The sequence below is a fragment of the Rhizophagus irregularis genome, chromosome 1 (assembly GCF_026210795.1).
Source record: "Rhizophagus irregularis chromosome 1, complete sequence".
NCBI lineage: Eukaryota > Fungi > Glomeromycota > Glomeromycetes > Glomerales > Glomeraceae > Rhizophagus > Rhizophagus irregularis.
Window position 1 is genome coordinate 4389330 of NC_089429.1, and position 19095 is coordinate 4408424.

At 27.2% G+C, this 19095-nt stretch overlaps 3 protein-coding genes across 3 annotated transcripts; 1 reads left to right on the forward strand and 2 right to left on the reverse strand.

Moving 5' to 3' along the window:
- Nucleotides 1-12026: 12026 nt before the first annotated feature.
- Nucleotides 12027-13153, reverse strand: OCT59_000895 (uncharacterized protein). The gene has a single exon (XM_025310060.2). The coding sequence runs from the start codon at nucleotides 12954-12956 to the stop codon at nucleotides 12213-12215; it is 744 nt and encodes a 247-aa protein (XP_025186694.1). The 5' UTR covers nucleotides 12957-13153; the 3' UTR covers nucleotides 12027-12212.
- A 1904-nt stretch (nucleotides 13154-15057) lies between these two features.
- OCT59_000896 (uncharacterized protein) lies at nucleotides 15058-16908 on the forward strand (the record flags this gene model as incomplete). Its single annotated transcript, XM_066139195.1, has 4 exons — nucleotides 15058-15738; nucleotides 15821-15914; nucleotides 16005-16184; nucleotides 16271-16908. The coding sequence occupies 4 exons, from the start codon at nucleotides 15058-15060 to the stop codon at nucleotides 16672-16674; spliced, it is 1359 nt and encodes a 452-aa protein (XP_065988620.1). The 3' UTR covers nucleotides 16675-16908.
- Nucleotides 16909-17016: 108 nt separating this feature from the next.
- OCT59_000897 (uncharacterized protein) lies at nucleotides 17017-18511 on the reverse strand (the record flags this gene model as incomplete). Its single annotated transcript, XM_025324348.1, has 2 exons — nucleotides 17017-18237; nucleotides 18317-18511. The coding sequence occupies 2 exons, from the start codon at nucleotides 18509-18511 to the stop codon at nucleotides 17017-17019; spliced, it is 1416 nt and encodes a 471-aa protein (XP_025186696.1).
- Nucleotides 18512-19095: the final 584 nt, after the last annotated feature.

A 19095-nucleotide genomic window follows, 5' to 3' on the forward strand; every position in this document is an offset into this window, starting at 1 on the left:
TATACGTGATGTTTACAAGATATGTCACCGATATTTGACTACCCGATATATATAAGATATATACATGATGTTTACAAGATATGTCACCGATATTTGACTACCCGATATGTGTAAGATGTATATATGATGTTTACAGTATATGTCACCAATTTTCTACATTTCTACTACACATATCGGGTACCTGATATGTGTAGTATTGTTAAATATCATACACATATATCACATATATTATACACATATCAGGTACCTGATATGTACGAATGTATCCGATAGTATTGATTTTGACCAGTATAGGTCCATTTGGCAAGTCAATTTCATGCTTGAAATAATACTGGACTTGTCCAGGATAACGATCGACTTCTCCATCAGTCGTTATGAATTTGGTTAATATATATGAACTTTTTATGTGTCGAAATGACAACGCGAAGCCAAACACTTCAATCCAATACGACATCTTCCAAATTTATCCATTTTTACATGAATAGTTATCGCATCTTGCTCTATAGCATCAGATGGTTTTCGGAAATTATACATTTCATATGTAGCAATATAATAATCGATCATTAAATCGAGCATTGATTGTGATAATACTACATTTTCAGAAGTAGGTCTTAACATTTCACCAGGAAACGCTTCGCATCCAGTAACAGTAGATTCCTGGATATTTTTTGAATTTAGCCAAAACCTTTCCATTTCATCTGAAGCGAATTGGTCATTTTCTGATAGTAATCCAACGGTAGGATGATTTTTGAGTAATTCAAAACCTTTCATCTGAGCGCTAGAAGTAATGATATCTCTGATTCGGTTATCATTCATTAATCGACGCATTAGTTCTGGTTCAATTTTTCTGTTACTATTCGGTAATGATCCTAAGGGTTGTATTTAAAAGAAAATTTAAAACCAACAATAATAATAATAATAATAATAATAATAATAATAATAATAATAAAGGCCAGTGTATCTTACCGAGTATTCCATTCATACGTTCGAATGAAAAACACTAGAACACATACAATAGGCCGAAATCATGACAACATTCGGACAAATGAAGTGAGAGATGTAGATTCAGCGTAATTTTATTCCTGCCATATTGTACCTCAATGAGTTTTATTATTTTAACAAGTCGTCTATGGGCTTCCTGCAACATATCGGATTCTATAATCCGACTTACCAATATCGAACAAATTCTGACAAAATGAGTCAGAATTTTTCTATCTTCAGCTGAGAGATGGTCCCAAAGCGATACTGTGGCATAAATTGTGAAAAAATTTCACCACTGGTCAGTAGTGAAGTTAGAAAATCCTTCCCCGCAGTCGATTTTACCAGGAATTCGACCCAAATCGACCGGAACTTGAAATCGATTCATTTGTTTTTGAACTTCATTGAGCATACTTGAAGTTAAGATTCCCTGATCAACCCAAATTCGCTTCACAATCTATTTGCAATGCCTAAAAATAGACAATGCATTGGATTAACGATAGTGAAAACGAATTGAGTCGAAATAAGGCAAGCGAAGTAGTTCTGACCATCTTACTCCAGTCTGTTTAACGAATCTCTTTCTTGATGCGTCCGAATTACACTGTTGCCAGCCAAGTGCGTTTTGGAGATGTTCGTTTGAATCCCTGCCAACAAACCAATCCTCCATATCTCCCATTCCAGCAAAATTATGCTGATGATTTTCATAATTTGCCTTTTTCTGGCATTGGTGGCAAGAAACTAATACAGAAACGTGCCCACAAATTTTTCTCGCAGTGGGTATATCGCACGATACCATTATCAACGCTGCACGAATTTTTTTTCCTAACTGATGCTCGTATGTTCGATTTAGAATAATCCCTTCCCAGAGGGATGTCAGCTCATTAACAATTGGTGCAAGGTAATGATTAATTTTATGTAGACTCACTTCGTTCGGACCCAGTAGCATTCCAAGGAGCAGCAAGTTTTCTCGCTTAAATCATATGTTATGCGGCAAATTACAGATAACTGCATAAATGGCTCTGGTACTATGATTAGTTCCATCGAATGACTGAAACCAGTCAACATTCAACATGAGGCCAAGATGCGAGTCAGCAACCTCATTTTGGAAAAAATTTAATGAATTATCGTTGTTTGTATCTTTGAATTCTTTCCATATTCGTCCATCATAAATATCGGATAAAATATTATCCGAATTTGATCGATTTGCCCAATGTCGGAGGGATTTTTCGAATTCAGGTTGACAAAACATATCAGAAAGTTGTTGTCGAAATCCAGCAAATGGGTATATTGATTCGGCTTGAACTCTTGAAACATCGATTTGTCATGATAAAGGTGTGTCGCAAGTGCGTGTACCTCAGCGAGATGAGTTTGGGAACTCGATATGGTAGCATTTCATAACCGATAAACTCTTGTTTGATGAAAGTTTTCTACATCCTGTTTATTATAGAGTTTGTGGCATTTTGTATATGGAACAAATCTCTGAAATTGGTCTTTTAGGCCAAGTACTTTTTTCGCTAGGTAAAGAGAATCTGGAAAAGTTCTAAAATTTTCACCACCGATTTCGTTTAGAACTATTTTCATGAACTTTATTAAAGATTCGGTAAGCTTAATTTTTTTTTTCGTTATACCGCAGCTGAAGCTGCAGTAATTATTAATAAGTAATATCACGTGATGCACGTGATATATAATTTTATATAAATAGGGGCTTTCCCCCGCCCCAGAATTTTTTTTTTTATTTTAATAATTTTAAATAGATGTATATATAGAGGGCGATCAAAATTATCCGGCCACTTTGTTTTGGCAAATTTATGCCAATTATGACGTAATAACATGATGTAATCAATACATTATTTTGTATTTATAATCATGATAAACATACCCCTTAACTTCATATTTTCTAGAACTTTCTAAAAATATGAAGCCACTTACCCCAAAAACGCGTGGCGCAATTGTTTATGGACATAATTGTGGACAATCAAGTCGTACAATTGCTAAACAGTTGGGATGTGGGAAAACAACTGTTAATGATATACTTAAGCGCTTTCATGAAACACACTCCTTAACACCAAAAAAACAAACTGGTCGTCCACCCCTTCTTAATTCACCAGCTCAGCAAAAGCTTAAAGAATTTGTTCAAGAAAATGGTGAAAACCACCGACTTTGCACGAAAAAGCTTGCTACAGTATGAACAGCACGTACAGAACAACCTGTTTCTGCTATTACTATACGTCGTAACCTTAAGAAAGTTGGGCTAACAGCTTGTATACCTCGTAAAAAACCTGCACTGTCGAAAGCACATTGTCAGGCTCGTCTTGAATGGGCCCATGTGCATGAAAATTGGAGTGCAAGAAAATGGAGACGTGTGCTTTTTTCTGATGAAAGCACTTTTACACAGTTTCAACAAGGACGTCAGGAAAAGGTATGGCGTGAACCTGGGGAAGAATTAAATCCTGACTGTATTTCAGTTACTGTAAAGCATAGTCCTAGCAAAATGTTTTTGGGGTGTTTGACTTGGACTAATTGTTCCATTAAATGGTTCAGTTACTGGTCAAACACACACTATAACCATTAAGGATTATGTTGTACCTACTTTACAAAGACATTTTCCACAAGGTAATGGGATTTTCCAAGAAGATAATGCCCCACCACATCGTTCAAAGGTTGCTACGGCTGCACGCAAAAATGCTGGAATTGTGGTGCTTGATTGGCCTGCCCAAAGTCCTGATCTCAATCCAATTGAAAACTTTTGGGCAGAAATGAAAATGATGGTTTGCCGTCGTACACCACCACCATCTAATATTAAAGTGCTTGAAAAATATGTTAAAGATGCGATATTCCTCCTGAATATTATAAAAAATTGGTTAATAGTATGCTTAAGAGAATTGAGGCAGTTATTGCTGCAAATGGCAATAGAATTAATTATTAATTTTTACATAATTTAATAAATTAAATCATAAATAAAAACATTGATTTTAAATTTTTATTTTTTTTTCATATTTTTATATAAAAATTTTTTATTTTTAAAGTGGCCAGATAATTTTGATCACCCTCTGTATATGCTTATATATACATATATATATATCTATTAACTAATACTTTACGATAAGCCCCTCCTCTGTAAACAGGTAGAGGCCATAAAGTAACTATAGAGGGAGAGCTATTGCTGCTCCTTCCGCCTGTTTATAGTGACAAAAAGAGGGAGTCTTCAGTAGTAAAGTTTAGTACTAAATTAAATATCACAACACATCGTATTGATACATTGTTTATATTAACAATATGATTTAATGTTAAATAATTCATTTAGAATATAAATATTATAAATTTAATAATGTTCGTAATTTACAAATAAATAAAAATAAAAATTAACAATTTTAATGTAATTAAGTGTAATGCTACGTTATCCAGTGTAATTGTAGTATTTTTTGTGTGTTTTTTAGCGCAATTCCGCGTTTTTTAGTGCAATTCCGCATTTTTTAGTGCAATTCCACATTTTCTAGCATAATGTTACATTTTCCAGTATAACACGAAATTTTCTAAAAAATATAATAATTGTGGTACTTTTTAGTGTAATGCTACATTGTCTAGTGTAATTGTGGTATTTTTTAGTGCAATGCCGCATAATTTAGTAAAATGCTACATTTTTTAGTATAATTTAATGTAATGTGGAATTTTCCAAAAAATGTGATAATTGTGATGCTTTTTAGTGTAATTTGGTGAAATGCTACATTTTCCAGTGTAATGCCATATTATTGAGCATTTTCAAAAAAAAATGTAACATTTTAACATTCTGACGAAAGTGAAACATTTGACCAAAAAAACATAAAATTTGCTGAAAATATGCAACATTTGACAAAAAATATAAAATTTTCATAAAAAAATGCACCATTTTCTAGGAAATCGGAATATTTGACAAAATTTGATTTTAATTGACAATGTTATAACAATTTTATGAAATGTTGTTACAATGATATCACATTGGAGATAAAATGTGGCATTTTCATAAAAATGCACCATTTGCAAGAAAATTGGAACATTTGACAAAAAAAAAGTAAAATTTGATTTAATTGACAATGTTATAATAATATTATGAAATGTTACATTTGAGATATAATGTAGCATTTTCCCAAATTTTCATAAAATTTATAAAATTTGCTAAATTGGACAATGTTGTAACAATGCTATTCCAAAAAATTGCTCAGTGTAATGCAACATTTTTCACAATTTCCCACCATTTTCCAGGAAAATGGGGAATTTGCATTTTTTGAATTTTGGACAATGGTGCCCCTTCGACCTGTGTTACTGAATTGTCAAATCCAAGGAGACCAAAAAAACCATATAATAAGGTAAAAAAAGAATTGTTAGAAGCTGTTCGTGAAGATAAAAAAAATAAAAGAATGAAAAAACATACCAAAATGTCGCATCTAGGATGATGTTTTAATAGATAGTAAGCATTAGTATACTTTGGAAGGTTCACTTCCTACAAAATAATGAAATGTTAATACATTTCTTCAAAGTAAACTTTAAAAGAACTGACCTCCACACACTTACCCTGTATCCCAAAAACTACAGAAAGCTGAAATCTAAGAAAAAAATTAAAAATTAATTCATTTTTTTTAAAAAAAAATAAAGTTTTGAAGTGTGTTCGAAATGAATTTACTTATCCAAAGTCTAAGAACCGAAGCTAAAACCTACCAAATAAAAGAAAATAATTAATTAAATAAAAAAAATTTTTGAAAAAAAAGACTCAGAGCTTTCACTTCGAAACTCACCTATCAAAGCCCAAGAACTGAAGTTGATATCTACAAAACAAAAAAAAATCAATATATAATTTTTTAAAAAAAAATTTTTTAAAAAAAAGAATTTCGAAGTGTTCACTTCGAAACTCACCTATCAGAACCCATGAACTGACGCTAATACCTACAAATAAACAAAAAAAAAGTTTATTAAAAAAAATATATATTAAATAATAAAAGTTTTGAAGCTTTCACTTCAAAATTTACCCATCCAAAGTCTATAATCTGAAACCCGAGACCTACAAAATAAAAGAAAAAAAAATTAATTAAAAAAAAACAAATATTTTTAAAAAAAAGCCTCAAAGCTTTTAGTTTCGAAACTCACCCATTAAAAGTCCATGAACCAAAACCCGAAACCTAAAAATAGAAGAAAAAAATTAAAAAAGATTATTTTAAAAGGTTTTGAAGCAAAAGCGAAGCTTCAAAACTTACCTAACAAAGCCCAAGAATCAGAAAACGAAACCTATAAAATAAAAAAAAACAAATTAATAAAATTAAAAAAAAAATTATTTTAAAAGTTTTGAAGCAAAAGCAAAACTTCGAAATTCACCTAACAAAGACCAAGTATCAGAAGCTGAAACCTACAAAATAAAAAAAATTAATAAATTAAAAAAAAATAACTTTAAAAAAGTTTCAAAGCGAAAGCAAAGCTTCGAAACTCACCTAATAAAAACCAAGTATCAGAAACCGAAACCTACAAAGTAAAAAAAAAGAAAGTTATTAAAAGTTTAAAACTTTTTTTTAAAAAAAAAAATTTCAAAGCAAAACGCTTCGAAACTCACCTAGAAACCTACAAAATAAAAAAAAGAAAATTATATAAAAGTTTAAAAAAACTTTTTTAAAAAAAAGTTTCGAAGCATTTGCTTCAAAACTCACTTGACAAAGCCCAAAAATCGGAAGCCGAAACTTACAAAATAAGAAAAAAAATTTCAAAACTTACCAAATTGAAGCCAATATCAAAATAGAAGAAAAAAAATTAATAAAAAAAAATAATAGTTTCGAAACGAAACTTTGAAAAAAATAAAAATAAAAAAATAAAAATAATTTTTTTATAGTTTCGCAACGAAACTTTGAAAAGAAAAAAAAAAATTTTTTAAAGTTTTGTTGTGAAACTTTAAAAGAGTTTTAAATAAAAAATAATAATTTAAAAAATTAAAATAAAAATAATTTTTTTATAGTTTCGCAATGAAACTTTAAAAAGAAAAAAATTTTTTTTTGAAGTTTCATTGTGAAACTTCAAAAGAGTTTCAAATAATTTAAAAAATTAAAATAAAAATAATTTTTTAAATAAAAAATAATAATTTAAAAAATTAAAATAAAAATAATTTTTTAAATAAAAAATAATAATTTAAAAAATTAAAATAAAAATAATTTTTTTATAGTTTCACAATAAAACTTTGAAGAAAAAAAAAAAATTTTTTAAAGTTTCGTTATGAAACTTCAAAAGAGTTTTAAATAAAAAAAAATAATTTAAAAAATAAAATAAAAAATATTTTTTTTATAGTTTCGCAACAAAACTTTGAAAAGAAAAAAAAAAGTTTAAAATTAATTTAAGTTAAAGATTATCTTATCTGTTATATACATGATAATCATTCAGAAATAATATTCGTAAAGATTATCATATGTCAAAATTTTGGTCAAAACTTTGTACAGCCGAACTTTAGCCAAAACTTAGCCGAAAGTCACGTGACCAAAAGTTTTGATTTCGACTAGTGAAGTGCGGCAAAATCAAATTACATAACAGCAATAGCACATTTCCTTGCCACCTTATTAGCAGCCCATCCCCAATTAGAAGAAAAATTACATTATTGTGGTGCTTTTAAAATTTCACATGATGCTGAAGATGATTTTAAGAATGTACATCATATTTGCTTCAGATTTGATGAGGTTCTCAAGACATTTGGAGTAAGATTTATCAAAAAAAATATGACTGGAAATTTTATTAATAAAAAGAATCTTAAAAATCAAATAAAAGCATCTCAGAATAAAAAAGAAAGGATAGATCTTTTGATGAGTGAGTACCTTGATGATAATTCAATTTCACATAGTCCCTATAAAAAATATTTTTGCTAAAATATACTTAAAATAAACTTAAAATTTTATTTTATATTTAAAATATACTGAAATAGGCAAAAATTAAATATCATTTAAGTATAATTTAAGTATATAATAATATACTTAAAATATTCTTATTTTAAATATCCTTAAAATATACTGAAATGGGCAAAATTTAAATGTAAATTAAATATATTTTAAGTATATATTAAATACAATTTAATTCAAATTTTGCAAAAATTCAATTTTCAGTATATTTTAAGTATAAAATAAGAAAATTAAGTATATTTTAAAGAAAATTAAATATATTTTAAACATATTTTAAGTAAAAATTTTTTTTATAGGGAGTGAGTGGGCAGTTAAATCACGTCAAGAATTTTTGTGAGAACTCGTTAATGACCTAGTAGCAATATTTGAAATGGATAATCCATTATCACACCAAATCACCAATTATTTCAAAAATATATACCAACAGAAATGCATTGGGAGGGACTTGATCGTCTTATTACATGTTATCCAGGTGGATTGGAAAGAATTAAAGCAATATACCGGCAAGAGGTTTTAAAAATTGAAAACAGAAATCCTAAAGGTAGAAAAGCGGTAGGAGTAGTTAGAACTAAAGTGAAAGATTATAATAGTAAAAACAAATCAAGATAAATTATTGCCAGATCTTCACAACAATAAGTGTAAGCCACAATCTAAACAAAAAAAACATCAAACTATTGAGGCAGAGACGTAAATATTTTCTGCATTGAAAGTATATAAAAATAAACTACCAGATGATGCTATTGCTTCTATTTGTGAACTTTTATCAGGTATTTGGACTAAAAAAAAAGTACGAGAGTGGTAGAATTATCATAAGAATAAATAAAATGTACTTTTTTCGTAATAAAAAAAAATATTTATGTATTAGTTATATGCTTTGTTTAAATCAATATTATTGTAATGGAATAAAAATTATGTAATTGTCGCAAAACTTACTATTTTAATCACCTTTTTACGCTTAAGTAACTTGATCATACGTAAAAAAATACATATAATTGGTAATTTAAAATAGTGTTTTGACTTTATTTAAGAGTTACATCTGGAGTTAAAACTAAAAAAATAGAAGTAAGTTGGGTATAGTAAAGTTTTTGTAAAAGTGTTGTATTATAAAAAAGAAGGTTGAAATATTTAGGCAAAAAAATAAAAAGTAGAAGTCCATTAAAGTTTTTATACGTTGTAATAACTGAGAACATAATAAAATAGAATATAGATAAATAATTAGCTGATGGGTAAATAATTAGCCAATAAAATTATATTTATAATTTAGTTTAGTCACAGAATAGTTATATGATAATATATCTTTTATTTTCTTAAATTTTTATTAGAAAAAGATATTAAAATGTATAAATACAAGTGAATTTCGTTAGAAATTTCACAGTTCGATTTTTTTTATGAAAATTAAAAAAAATTAAAATTTAATTCGTTATTCTAATCCCAACACATTCTTTAGCCTTTTCTTATAAGTAAAAGTGCGTAATTGGGAAAACAAATTATTATAAAAATTATTAAATTTAGAAAAACTATCGCAAATTAAAATTTGGTAAGAAATAATGTTTTGAAATTAATTTTTATTTTAAATCAAGTAAAAATATTATTCGAACTCAACATGTCGGTGGCAATATATGATAATTATTTATTATCCTATGGGCGGCGTGTCACAACGTTACTCAAAAAAAAAATCATGTTATATTATACAAGCATTTTTAGTAATTTATTTGCCAATCATTTTTTAATTAATGATCAGAACATGATCTGACATGACCACTGATTGTTATGTAGAATTTAAATGATAATTTAGGAATATGTTTTTTTTCGCATGTCACTTCTCCCTTTTTTGGAGGCCCGTTAAAACAGGTATAATCATGTGATTTAAAATTATTATAATTTGATAAATTTTTTATAAACTAAAATTAAAGTGAACTTGAAAATCATTAAATAAGTGTATTTTAGCCTGCTATGCGAGTTTACTTAGGTAGAAAAAGTGGATTTTGAACAATGTTTTTGACTTCACATATGAGCAAATAAATTTTGCTGATCATACCCAAAAAAGGATAGATCAATTTTAACAAAATGAAAAAGTTGAATAAATTGAAAACGGTGTTCTAAACCCATTTTGTGCTTTAAGTAAACTTGCAAAACAGGTCAAAATGCATTTAATATATGTTTATTTGAAAGGTTTTATATATAACAAAAAGTTTTATTTAAAAAAAAGAAAAATTTCAAAAATCACGTGATTCCATCTTGCTTTAACTGTCCCCCTTTTTTATTTTATTTTTATTTTTATTAACCATGTGAACAAGATTACAGAAAGATAGACAAGAACAAATTAAAAAATAAGTCAAACACTATCCTATACTACGCTATAATCAAACCGCCTGAAGACAGTGCCATCCTGGTGCGAAAAAAAGAGAACTATGGAGGTTCAACTGAAGCTTTTTCACCATTTAACACGAGGGAAATGGGACTTAGGGGATAAAAAAAATAAAAAACAAAAATAACGAAACTATATATTTATGTGAATTGATATGATGGCCTAAACTTTCGTTTAGAGAATACGGGTTATAAAGGTCCTCTAGTCGGAGTGTTGAAAAAAGGTGCCACCTATATGAACAAATTTGTAGGTAATTAATAAGTGACTTAGTGGCAATCATGTGATTTGATAGTAAATGTAAGAGGCGTAGTATTAATTCCAATAACCAATGTCATAAAAAGTAAAAAGTATCCTTAAAATTTTTTTAATTTTATCACGTGATTGTTTTATCCAGACCACTGGAAGGTATTGTTCCACGTGGAAGGTCATCCTGATATGGGAAGTTAAAATTAGTGTACCATGGGATTTGATTGGTGTCAGTTTGATTTTATGTTTCTTAAAATGCACGTTACATGCAGCCAAGAAAGGTATATTGTCGCACTTCGCACGTGATCATGCGAATGCCAAGGAATCGAAGGCGTGCTGGTCAAAGTTCTGAATGAAAGAGTCCTCTATCCAAAGTTCTAAGTAACGTGAAGAGACTCTATATAAAGAAGTCTTCTTCTTCCTGGGAATATTCTCAGGGTTCAGTAGTCATTGTTGAAGTTTGTAAAGGTTGTATTTATATAAGCCCGTTTTTCTAAAGGAAGGAAAGCCAAAAAGTATTTTTCTGTAGTTGGAAGCGTTGAAAGGCTGAGGGTTCCTCCTGGGCTATAGTCATGAGTAGAGTGAAGTAAAGTGTAGTAAAGTTCTTTAACACCTAACCGCCGAGTCCAAAAAGGACCCACCTCCTACGCTATCTAGCGCAGAAAGGTATTTTGTGTTTTTGAATACTGCGGAATAGTAAATTCCAGACGGAAAGGAGAAATTGCTACTGTCCCCCTTTTTTGGTAATTTTTATATATTAATTATGTCAATCATTTTGATCACATGACTTTTGTTAAGATTTCCCATTTTTTAAAAAATCCTGGCGGGAGACCTTATGCACTTACTATGTACTATAAGAAACCTTATACTATGCGTATTTTGACCGCTCTACAAGTTTTCTTAATATATCAAAAAGGATTTAGAATGTCATTTTCAACTTTTATATGTAACATATTATAGGGGCGTGACATAACGCAGGTGCGATAAAAAACAAAACCCTTAAATTTACATTATTTTATTAATAAACAATAAATTATACATTAAAATATCATTAAAATATAATATAGAATAAGCCCTTAAGGATTATTTATTGGTAATTATAAACCCTTAAGGTTCCTAAAATTATTTTCATTATGTAATCCTCGTGGGTGGGGAAGATTTCTTAAGGATCCTCATTAATTATGAATCTTGGAGGATCCGTACCCTAAAAAATTTATCTAAAACAAAGACTGTGCTCAAGACACTTTTATGCAACACATAATACTCTTTCTCCAAATTAGAACTTCGGAGGGTTTGGATAGTTTATAGAAAGTTCACTGGACGAAACGTTTCAGATTTTGAAAAGTAGTTTTGCCATATTTCAAACTAATAATAAGCAGAAAATGCTTCATTTTACTGATTAGTATGTAGACCATTTATAGATGAGCGAACAGAATTTTGATGTAATTGAGAATTCAGATTATTAATCTTTAAAAACGAGAACAAATAAAAATTATTACTGTACTCAGAAAATATTTTTGTGATAATAAATCATTATGTAATAGAGTTACTAATATAACCAATGTTAAAAATAATTAAAGGTCTTTCATTTATAAACATTTATTATAAATTGATCATAAAATAAACCAAGAAAAAAAATAAAAATTGCATTTATTATTACAATAACAATGACTTTATATTATAAGTCTATAATAAAACTAAATAGATTATAATTATTATAATTTTTATGGCCATGATAAAATTTCTTTCTTAATAGCTTCATCATATTGTTCACAATTATTATTATTACAAAATTTAGTATTAAAATCATTAATAAAAGATTTTAATTGAGTTTGAACATTTTTCTTACAATCACTAACCAATTTCTTTAATTTATTTCCTCCTATACCATTTTTTCTAGCTGTATCATTAATAGCATTTGTTAAAATTTTTTCAAAATCAGTTGATTTCCTTTTTAAATCATTTTTAACATTTTCAACACAACGAGGTTTAACTTCTGAATTTAAAAAATGACAAATTGAAGGAGGATTACCACAAATATAATCCATTTTTTCACAAGAACTTGGATCCCAAGGTAAAGTTTTAGTTTGATTAATTCTAAAAGGTTTACTACAATCTCCTTTAAATTTAGGTTCTTGAACAAAAATTGAATCTTGAATTAATTTTGAAAAATTTCCTGAAAAATCTTTTTGGAATTTTGATATAGCGGATTTAACAGCATTATTAATAACAGTTTTAATTCCATTAGCTTTACTGGTACTTCCAGTAATACTTTTCAAATCAACATTCTTATATAAATTCTTTATAAGATTATTGCTGAAAGCATTAAAAAATGGTTTGATTTCCTTTGTATAAGCTGTTGCGAATCCTGATGCAACTCCTTTACGGCATGTACTTTCACATGCTTCAATTGGACTTAAAGAGAACAAAATTGCCAAAATAGCAAATACGAGCACAAAGTATTTCATTTTTCTTAAAGAGAACGTAATGATAAGAAAGGTTATAGAAGGAAGAAAAAAAAAAGGATTGATGGATTAAGGGTGATAATGGATGATACAAAGGAACAAAATAGGAGGAAACGATAGAATCAAAGGTATAATAATAAGGAAAGGGAATTAACCGAAAACAAGCAGTTAAACTTTTTTCGGTTATGGGAATTGAAGACACTTTTCCTGATGCATTAATTCGCTTCAATTTTATACGAAATTTTTTTACTTGAATACATGAATGAATGTGAGGAATGTTAAATAATTGGTTAATTTCATAAACTCAAAGTATTCATTATAATAGCATGAAAAAAGATGACAATAAATAAACTAATAAAAAACGAGGATGCACGAACAATTTATAGGACGATCAAAATCACAAAAGCCACAAAAAACAACAAATAACGGGTACAACTTGTGTTCCCACTATATACAGTGAACTTACAATGAGCAAAACTACGAATTATTTGATATTAATGGTCAAAAGCGAAGCGTTATATGTTTCTAAAAATATAAGTTCCGACTTCCGATTTCAAAAATAAATAAATAAATGATATAAACTTAATCGATTTCTTTTATGTGAAATAGATCGAATAAAAGTTTATTCATGTTTTTGTTTCTCTTAATTTAGAACAAAGGTATATTAAAATAAATATATTAGGAAAATCGGCTTTCGATAGTCGATTTCGAATATGTACCAATCATACCAATCAATAGGATGCAAATGTAGTGTTATATAAATTGAACATACCCGTCGAAATTTATAAGGATATTTCCAAAACGTGAATTATATATATGGTATTTGGGCATTTTAATAAAGAAGTGGTGTTAATAACATTGTAGATCCCAATTATGAATTGGCGTAAATGAATTGAATTCGAATTATATTGTTGAGATATGTTCTCTTGAAATTATATCAACCATAAATATTATAAACTTAGATTAAATTTCAAGTTTCGTAAGAAATTCTAGATAGAATTTTTTTTAAAAAAAAAAAATGAGGACGTATCTACGATATGTCAAATAAAAAATAAAAAAATAGTACTTTGCCTCATTAGACTTAGACTCATTTATGTTGATCGTACCGTTTTAATATTTAGTACCCTACATTAATAATAACCAATCAGAAATTAGAATAAAAATCCAAAAACCGAAATGGTTTACATAAACAAACAACTATTGCATCTTAAAAGTATTTCCGAACTTTAAAAATAAAATGAAACATTATTGGCTAATACAAACATACCCCTATCTAGAACTACTGTAGTGTAACAAAAATTAATATGGGTAAACAATAAAATTCTTTTTTCGTTTTTTAGAAAATTAAAATTGGTTATCTTTTATATATAAAGACTTTTAAAGGTAAACAATTGAACACATAAAACTTATAGTTATAATTCATATTAATTTTTTTTAGTCAATGTTTTTATAAAAAAAAAAGGGTTTCATTGCTAATCTAAATAAATATATGTAAATAAAAAAATAATTTATATAAAAAATAAATTATTATTAATAATTAATAAATTACCATATAAAGTTATACGTCAAGTTAAAATTAATGTTTTAATAAAAAATATTTGTTTCGTCAGCATATGTTTTGTATGCATTTTAAGGACAATATATAATTCCAAAAAGAAGGGCGTAATTATTAATTAACACAGTGACAATTTTGGTAAATTTATGATCATTCGGTTCATTTCGGTCGAAATTTTATAATAATCGTAACAAAATAATTATTAAAGAGTATCACACAAGTAATTGTCCTCATAAATTGTTAGGTTACACAAGAACAGCATATGGTTAATAAAAAAACCAATCATGGCAATCACATTAGTTCATTCTTTCTTAAATTAGTTGGGTAATCAATTTATATGAACGGATAAACAAGATAAAGAAAATTTTGTATGATTATGAAGTACAAGCGTTATTTTTGTTTATTTTTTTTGTTAAAAAAAAAATAGCTTATGAAACATTCTCCATAATTTACGAATTTCACTCTCTTTCTTGTATCAGTAAATTTTTTTTAACTTTTCAATTTTTAAAGAAGAAAATTACTCTCTTTTCATATGATCATAATATAAGGATGATATCCATTAAATATATAAAAATAATAATATTATCTACAATATTATTATTTAATACTCTTGTCAAAGGCTATGAACCATTGGCCCGTTATGGTCATGGTTCAATTGTTCTTGAAAATAATTTATATTTCTTTGGAGGTTATGTAAAAGAATCTGACGAAAAAGAAATTAATACAAATGATTTCTTTTATATAGATTTATCAAAGCAATTTGACAGTTTAAATCCACAATATATTGACCTTAAACCGACTTCTAGTCCTCCAGTAAGATTTAGTCAAGGTTCACTTACACCTAATAATCAAGGAACTGGATTTCATGTTATCGGTGGTGTCTTGGATGATATTAATAATAATAAACCATTTTATGATAATTTTGTTTATGAATACGAAGAAACCACAAATTCATGGTCCGTACCAAAAATTACTAATTCTCCAAAATATTCCCAATTAAAAGAATTTGTTTCTGTTTTTGATGATGGAAAATCTTATATTTTTGGTGGAATTAACGCTGATAATCCAAAAACGATTTTAGAAATGCAAATATTTGATAGTGAATCTTTAACTTGGTCTTTGGCTTCAAATAAAATACCAAATTTACAGGCTTTATCCGGTTATACTGCTACTTTACTACCTGATGGTACTATTGTATATATTGGAGGTGCATCTAATCCCTTATCCGACGTACGTTATTTATTTATTATAAAAAAAAAGAAAAGAAAAATTTTCTAAAAAAAAAAACAAAAATTAATTTATTTTTTTTTAGATTTATATATATGATACAAGAAATGATATGTGGAAATATACGAAAATTGACGCAGAAGGAATAGATCCAAGAAGTGGACATACTGCGGTACTAGGTAGATATTTTATTTTAAAAAATCTCCTTTCTTTTATTTTTTTCAAAGAAATTTTTCTTACTAAATGTATTGTTTTTTTAATATTTATAGCTTCTGATAATCGAATAATTGTTTATGGAGGAGTACGTGATGATAATTCTGAAGCTCTTCCCCAATTAGTTGTATTAGATACAAATGATTATAAATGGATAGCCCCAAAAATTGAGGAGACAGAGTCACGTGCTCATCATATGGCTAATTTGGTTAACGATTATATGATCATTTCATTTGGTAAATTTCTACTTTTTTTTTCCAACTTACCGTTTAAGCGTTGCATACAATTATCCGTACTAATAAAATATTTTGTTTTTTAATAGGTAAATTTTCGAAATCTAATAGTCTTAGCAATGAGATACAAATATTAGATACAAGAACATACGAATGGGTTGATTCAATTTCATTTGAACCAACAAAATCAGCAAATTCGATTTTCCTAACGAGTAATGAAACATCAGAAACAGTTTTTCCAACTTACGTAATGAGTGATGATCTGAGCTCAGGATCAGATAAAGGATCAAATTCTTTTTTTTCAAAAGTTCCAAAATACTTTCAAGCGGTTATCTTCTGTTTGGGTGGTCTCATTGTTATAACAATAATATTTTTAACATATTACAATATTAGACGAAAGAAAAAAGCCAAAACTAGACATCTCAGTGTATTACCTTATACCAATTGTAATGAAGAAGCAAAAGAAGATATAATACGTGAATATGCACATTGAATTAATTTTTATTAACAAATGGTATCATAGATGATTAATTTAATTTGTAATGTAATAATAGTGTTTAGATAACGTGAAATGAAATGTGTATAGACGTAAAATAAATATAATATCGTAGTGAATATAGTTTATAATTATCGAAATTATATATTAAAACGATTCGCCTATTTTTTTTGATTTTCTCTCTCATTGTCATCATTAGATGCATATATTAAAAAGCTAATTCAATAATATAAAATATATAATTATATGTTTATTCTAAAATTCTAATATCTAATATATTTATCATAATAACTTGTAACGCTTACATTAAACATTTCTTAGCATGTCACGATTGTCACGTCACACGCTTCTCCACAAAGTTGAAATATTCTTGATTTTGTTATTTCCAGAATTTTTCAATTTGTCCCTAGCATATCTAATACGTCTAGTGTACCTACTTTGTATTCTTGCACATCCTATAGGTCCAGAAACAAACCAATCAGCATTAATTAAAACCAATTTATCAAAAATTCCTTGTATTCCGCTTCCTTTTAACTCTTTATTGATTTTTTCATCTTGATCACTCTTTAAATCGTCCAAAGCATTTAAAGATATCCAAGTGTTTAATTTAATAGTACTATTAAGCATACGCATAGCTTGATGATGTTCTTCTTTAATATTAAAAAAACTAGAAGATTGAGCTTTACCTTGTAAAGGATAATCAGTAGCAAGATAAATATTATCTATTTTATTATCTCTAGAGAAATCTTTTATCCAATCAATCAAATTTTTTGCACATTTTGTCATTAATTTAGGTTTACCTTTTTCAAATCTCCAATGTATTGCAAGATAATTACCAAGTTTTTTTGTAATATTTTGTTGAATATCAATTATTTTTTTTGAATAAGGTATGACGGGAAATTTTATTGTATCAGCAAATAAAAGTGTTGATAAATGATGTGTCATTAATAATACTTTGGAATTAGTTTGTAATTCACTTTTCATAAAATTTTCAATTTTCATATTATCTTTTGTAGGAGGATATAAAACATTTACACCTAAATAAATTGTTTTAAATTTGGTGGTGACAGAATCTAATTTTAAATCAAATTGATTTAAACATTCTTTATTATTTAAAGTCTTAATGGTACGAATTGTAGGTTCTTCATATTCAACTACAAATGGTTTTTCTCTTGGTATTATATTAGCGTGATATGTATCAGGTTTTTCATCCAATTCTTTTGTCCATTTCATAAAATCTTGTTGTGTTATAAATTGTGCCATAGGAAAGATTTTTTGTAATCCATCCACGTCATAATAAAATGAAAATGAGAATGGGAGACATACATGCATTCTTGATCCACCAACATTTGGTAAGACTATCGTACGATTTAAACGTTGAGCTATTTGTACGAATGATTCAAAATGCATATTTGCCTGAGATTCTTGTTCTAATGGATGATAAGCCAATAGGAATCTACACTCGTCTTTGCCACAATATTTTCTATTAATTTTCACGTCATGTGATGATTCATTTGTTAGTTGAACTTTTATCCTTTCTAAACCTTGTATTTTCGATATCTAATCGAAGAAAAAAAAAAAATTAGAATCTTTTTATTTATTAAATAAGGTAAAATAATATCATCTAACAACAACTTACATTAGTTCCATCATCATTCAACGCGTTGTTAATTTGTTCAAAAATTAAATTTATAAAAGAATTTAATAACGTTAATATAATGAATATTATTATTAATTTTTTAATCCGTGAAAAAATTTGTTTTCGACTTATTATTTTGATGTTATTAATCTTGTTATTATTATTGTTGTTGTTGTTATTATTATTTTCAATCATTTTTTTTTTCGTATATTTCATTTATATAATTAAATAAATTCTGAAGAAAAGTAAGAAAAAATTTATTTTTCTTAAAATTCATTTTAAATGCTTGATTTGTCGTGTTTAAATATAATTTTATTTTACATTAAAAAAAAAAGATAAAGAATTTTTTTTTTTTTTTTTGTTTGATATAATTGGTAATAAAACAAAAACAAACTGTTTGGAATTAATAAATGCCAAGAAATGCAATCTTGAAAGAAATTATAATTCTATTGGATGATCTATTTATTTAATTTTTTTTCTCTTAAAATAGACAATATTTTTATCGATCAATTAAATCATTTTTCGAACATTTTTTTTTTTTAAAAAAAAAGATTCTTGTAGTTGATGGTGGGGTTTTCAAATAATTTTTTTTTTTTTAAGATTTGTACTATAATTTTTAAAAAATTTGATAGTTGATTCATTTTTTATTTTTTGATTTTTTATATTTTATATTTTTTTTTTATTTTTAATTATCGCAATTTGAGTTCGGACGAAAAATTTTTAATTTGTGATATTTGTGATATAATTATTTTTATTTGTCGCTTTACATGCGGTCGTAC

Bases quoted from the DNA above. Each gene is read 5' to 3' on its own strand.
- OCT59_000895 (XM_025310060.2), bottom strand. From the start codon at position 12,956: ATGAAATACTTTGTGCTCGTATTTGCTATTTTGGCAATTTTGTTCTCT.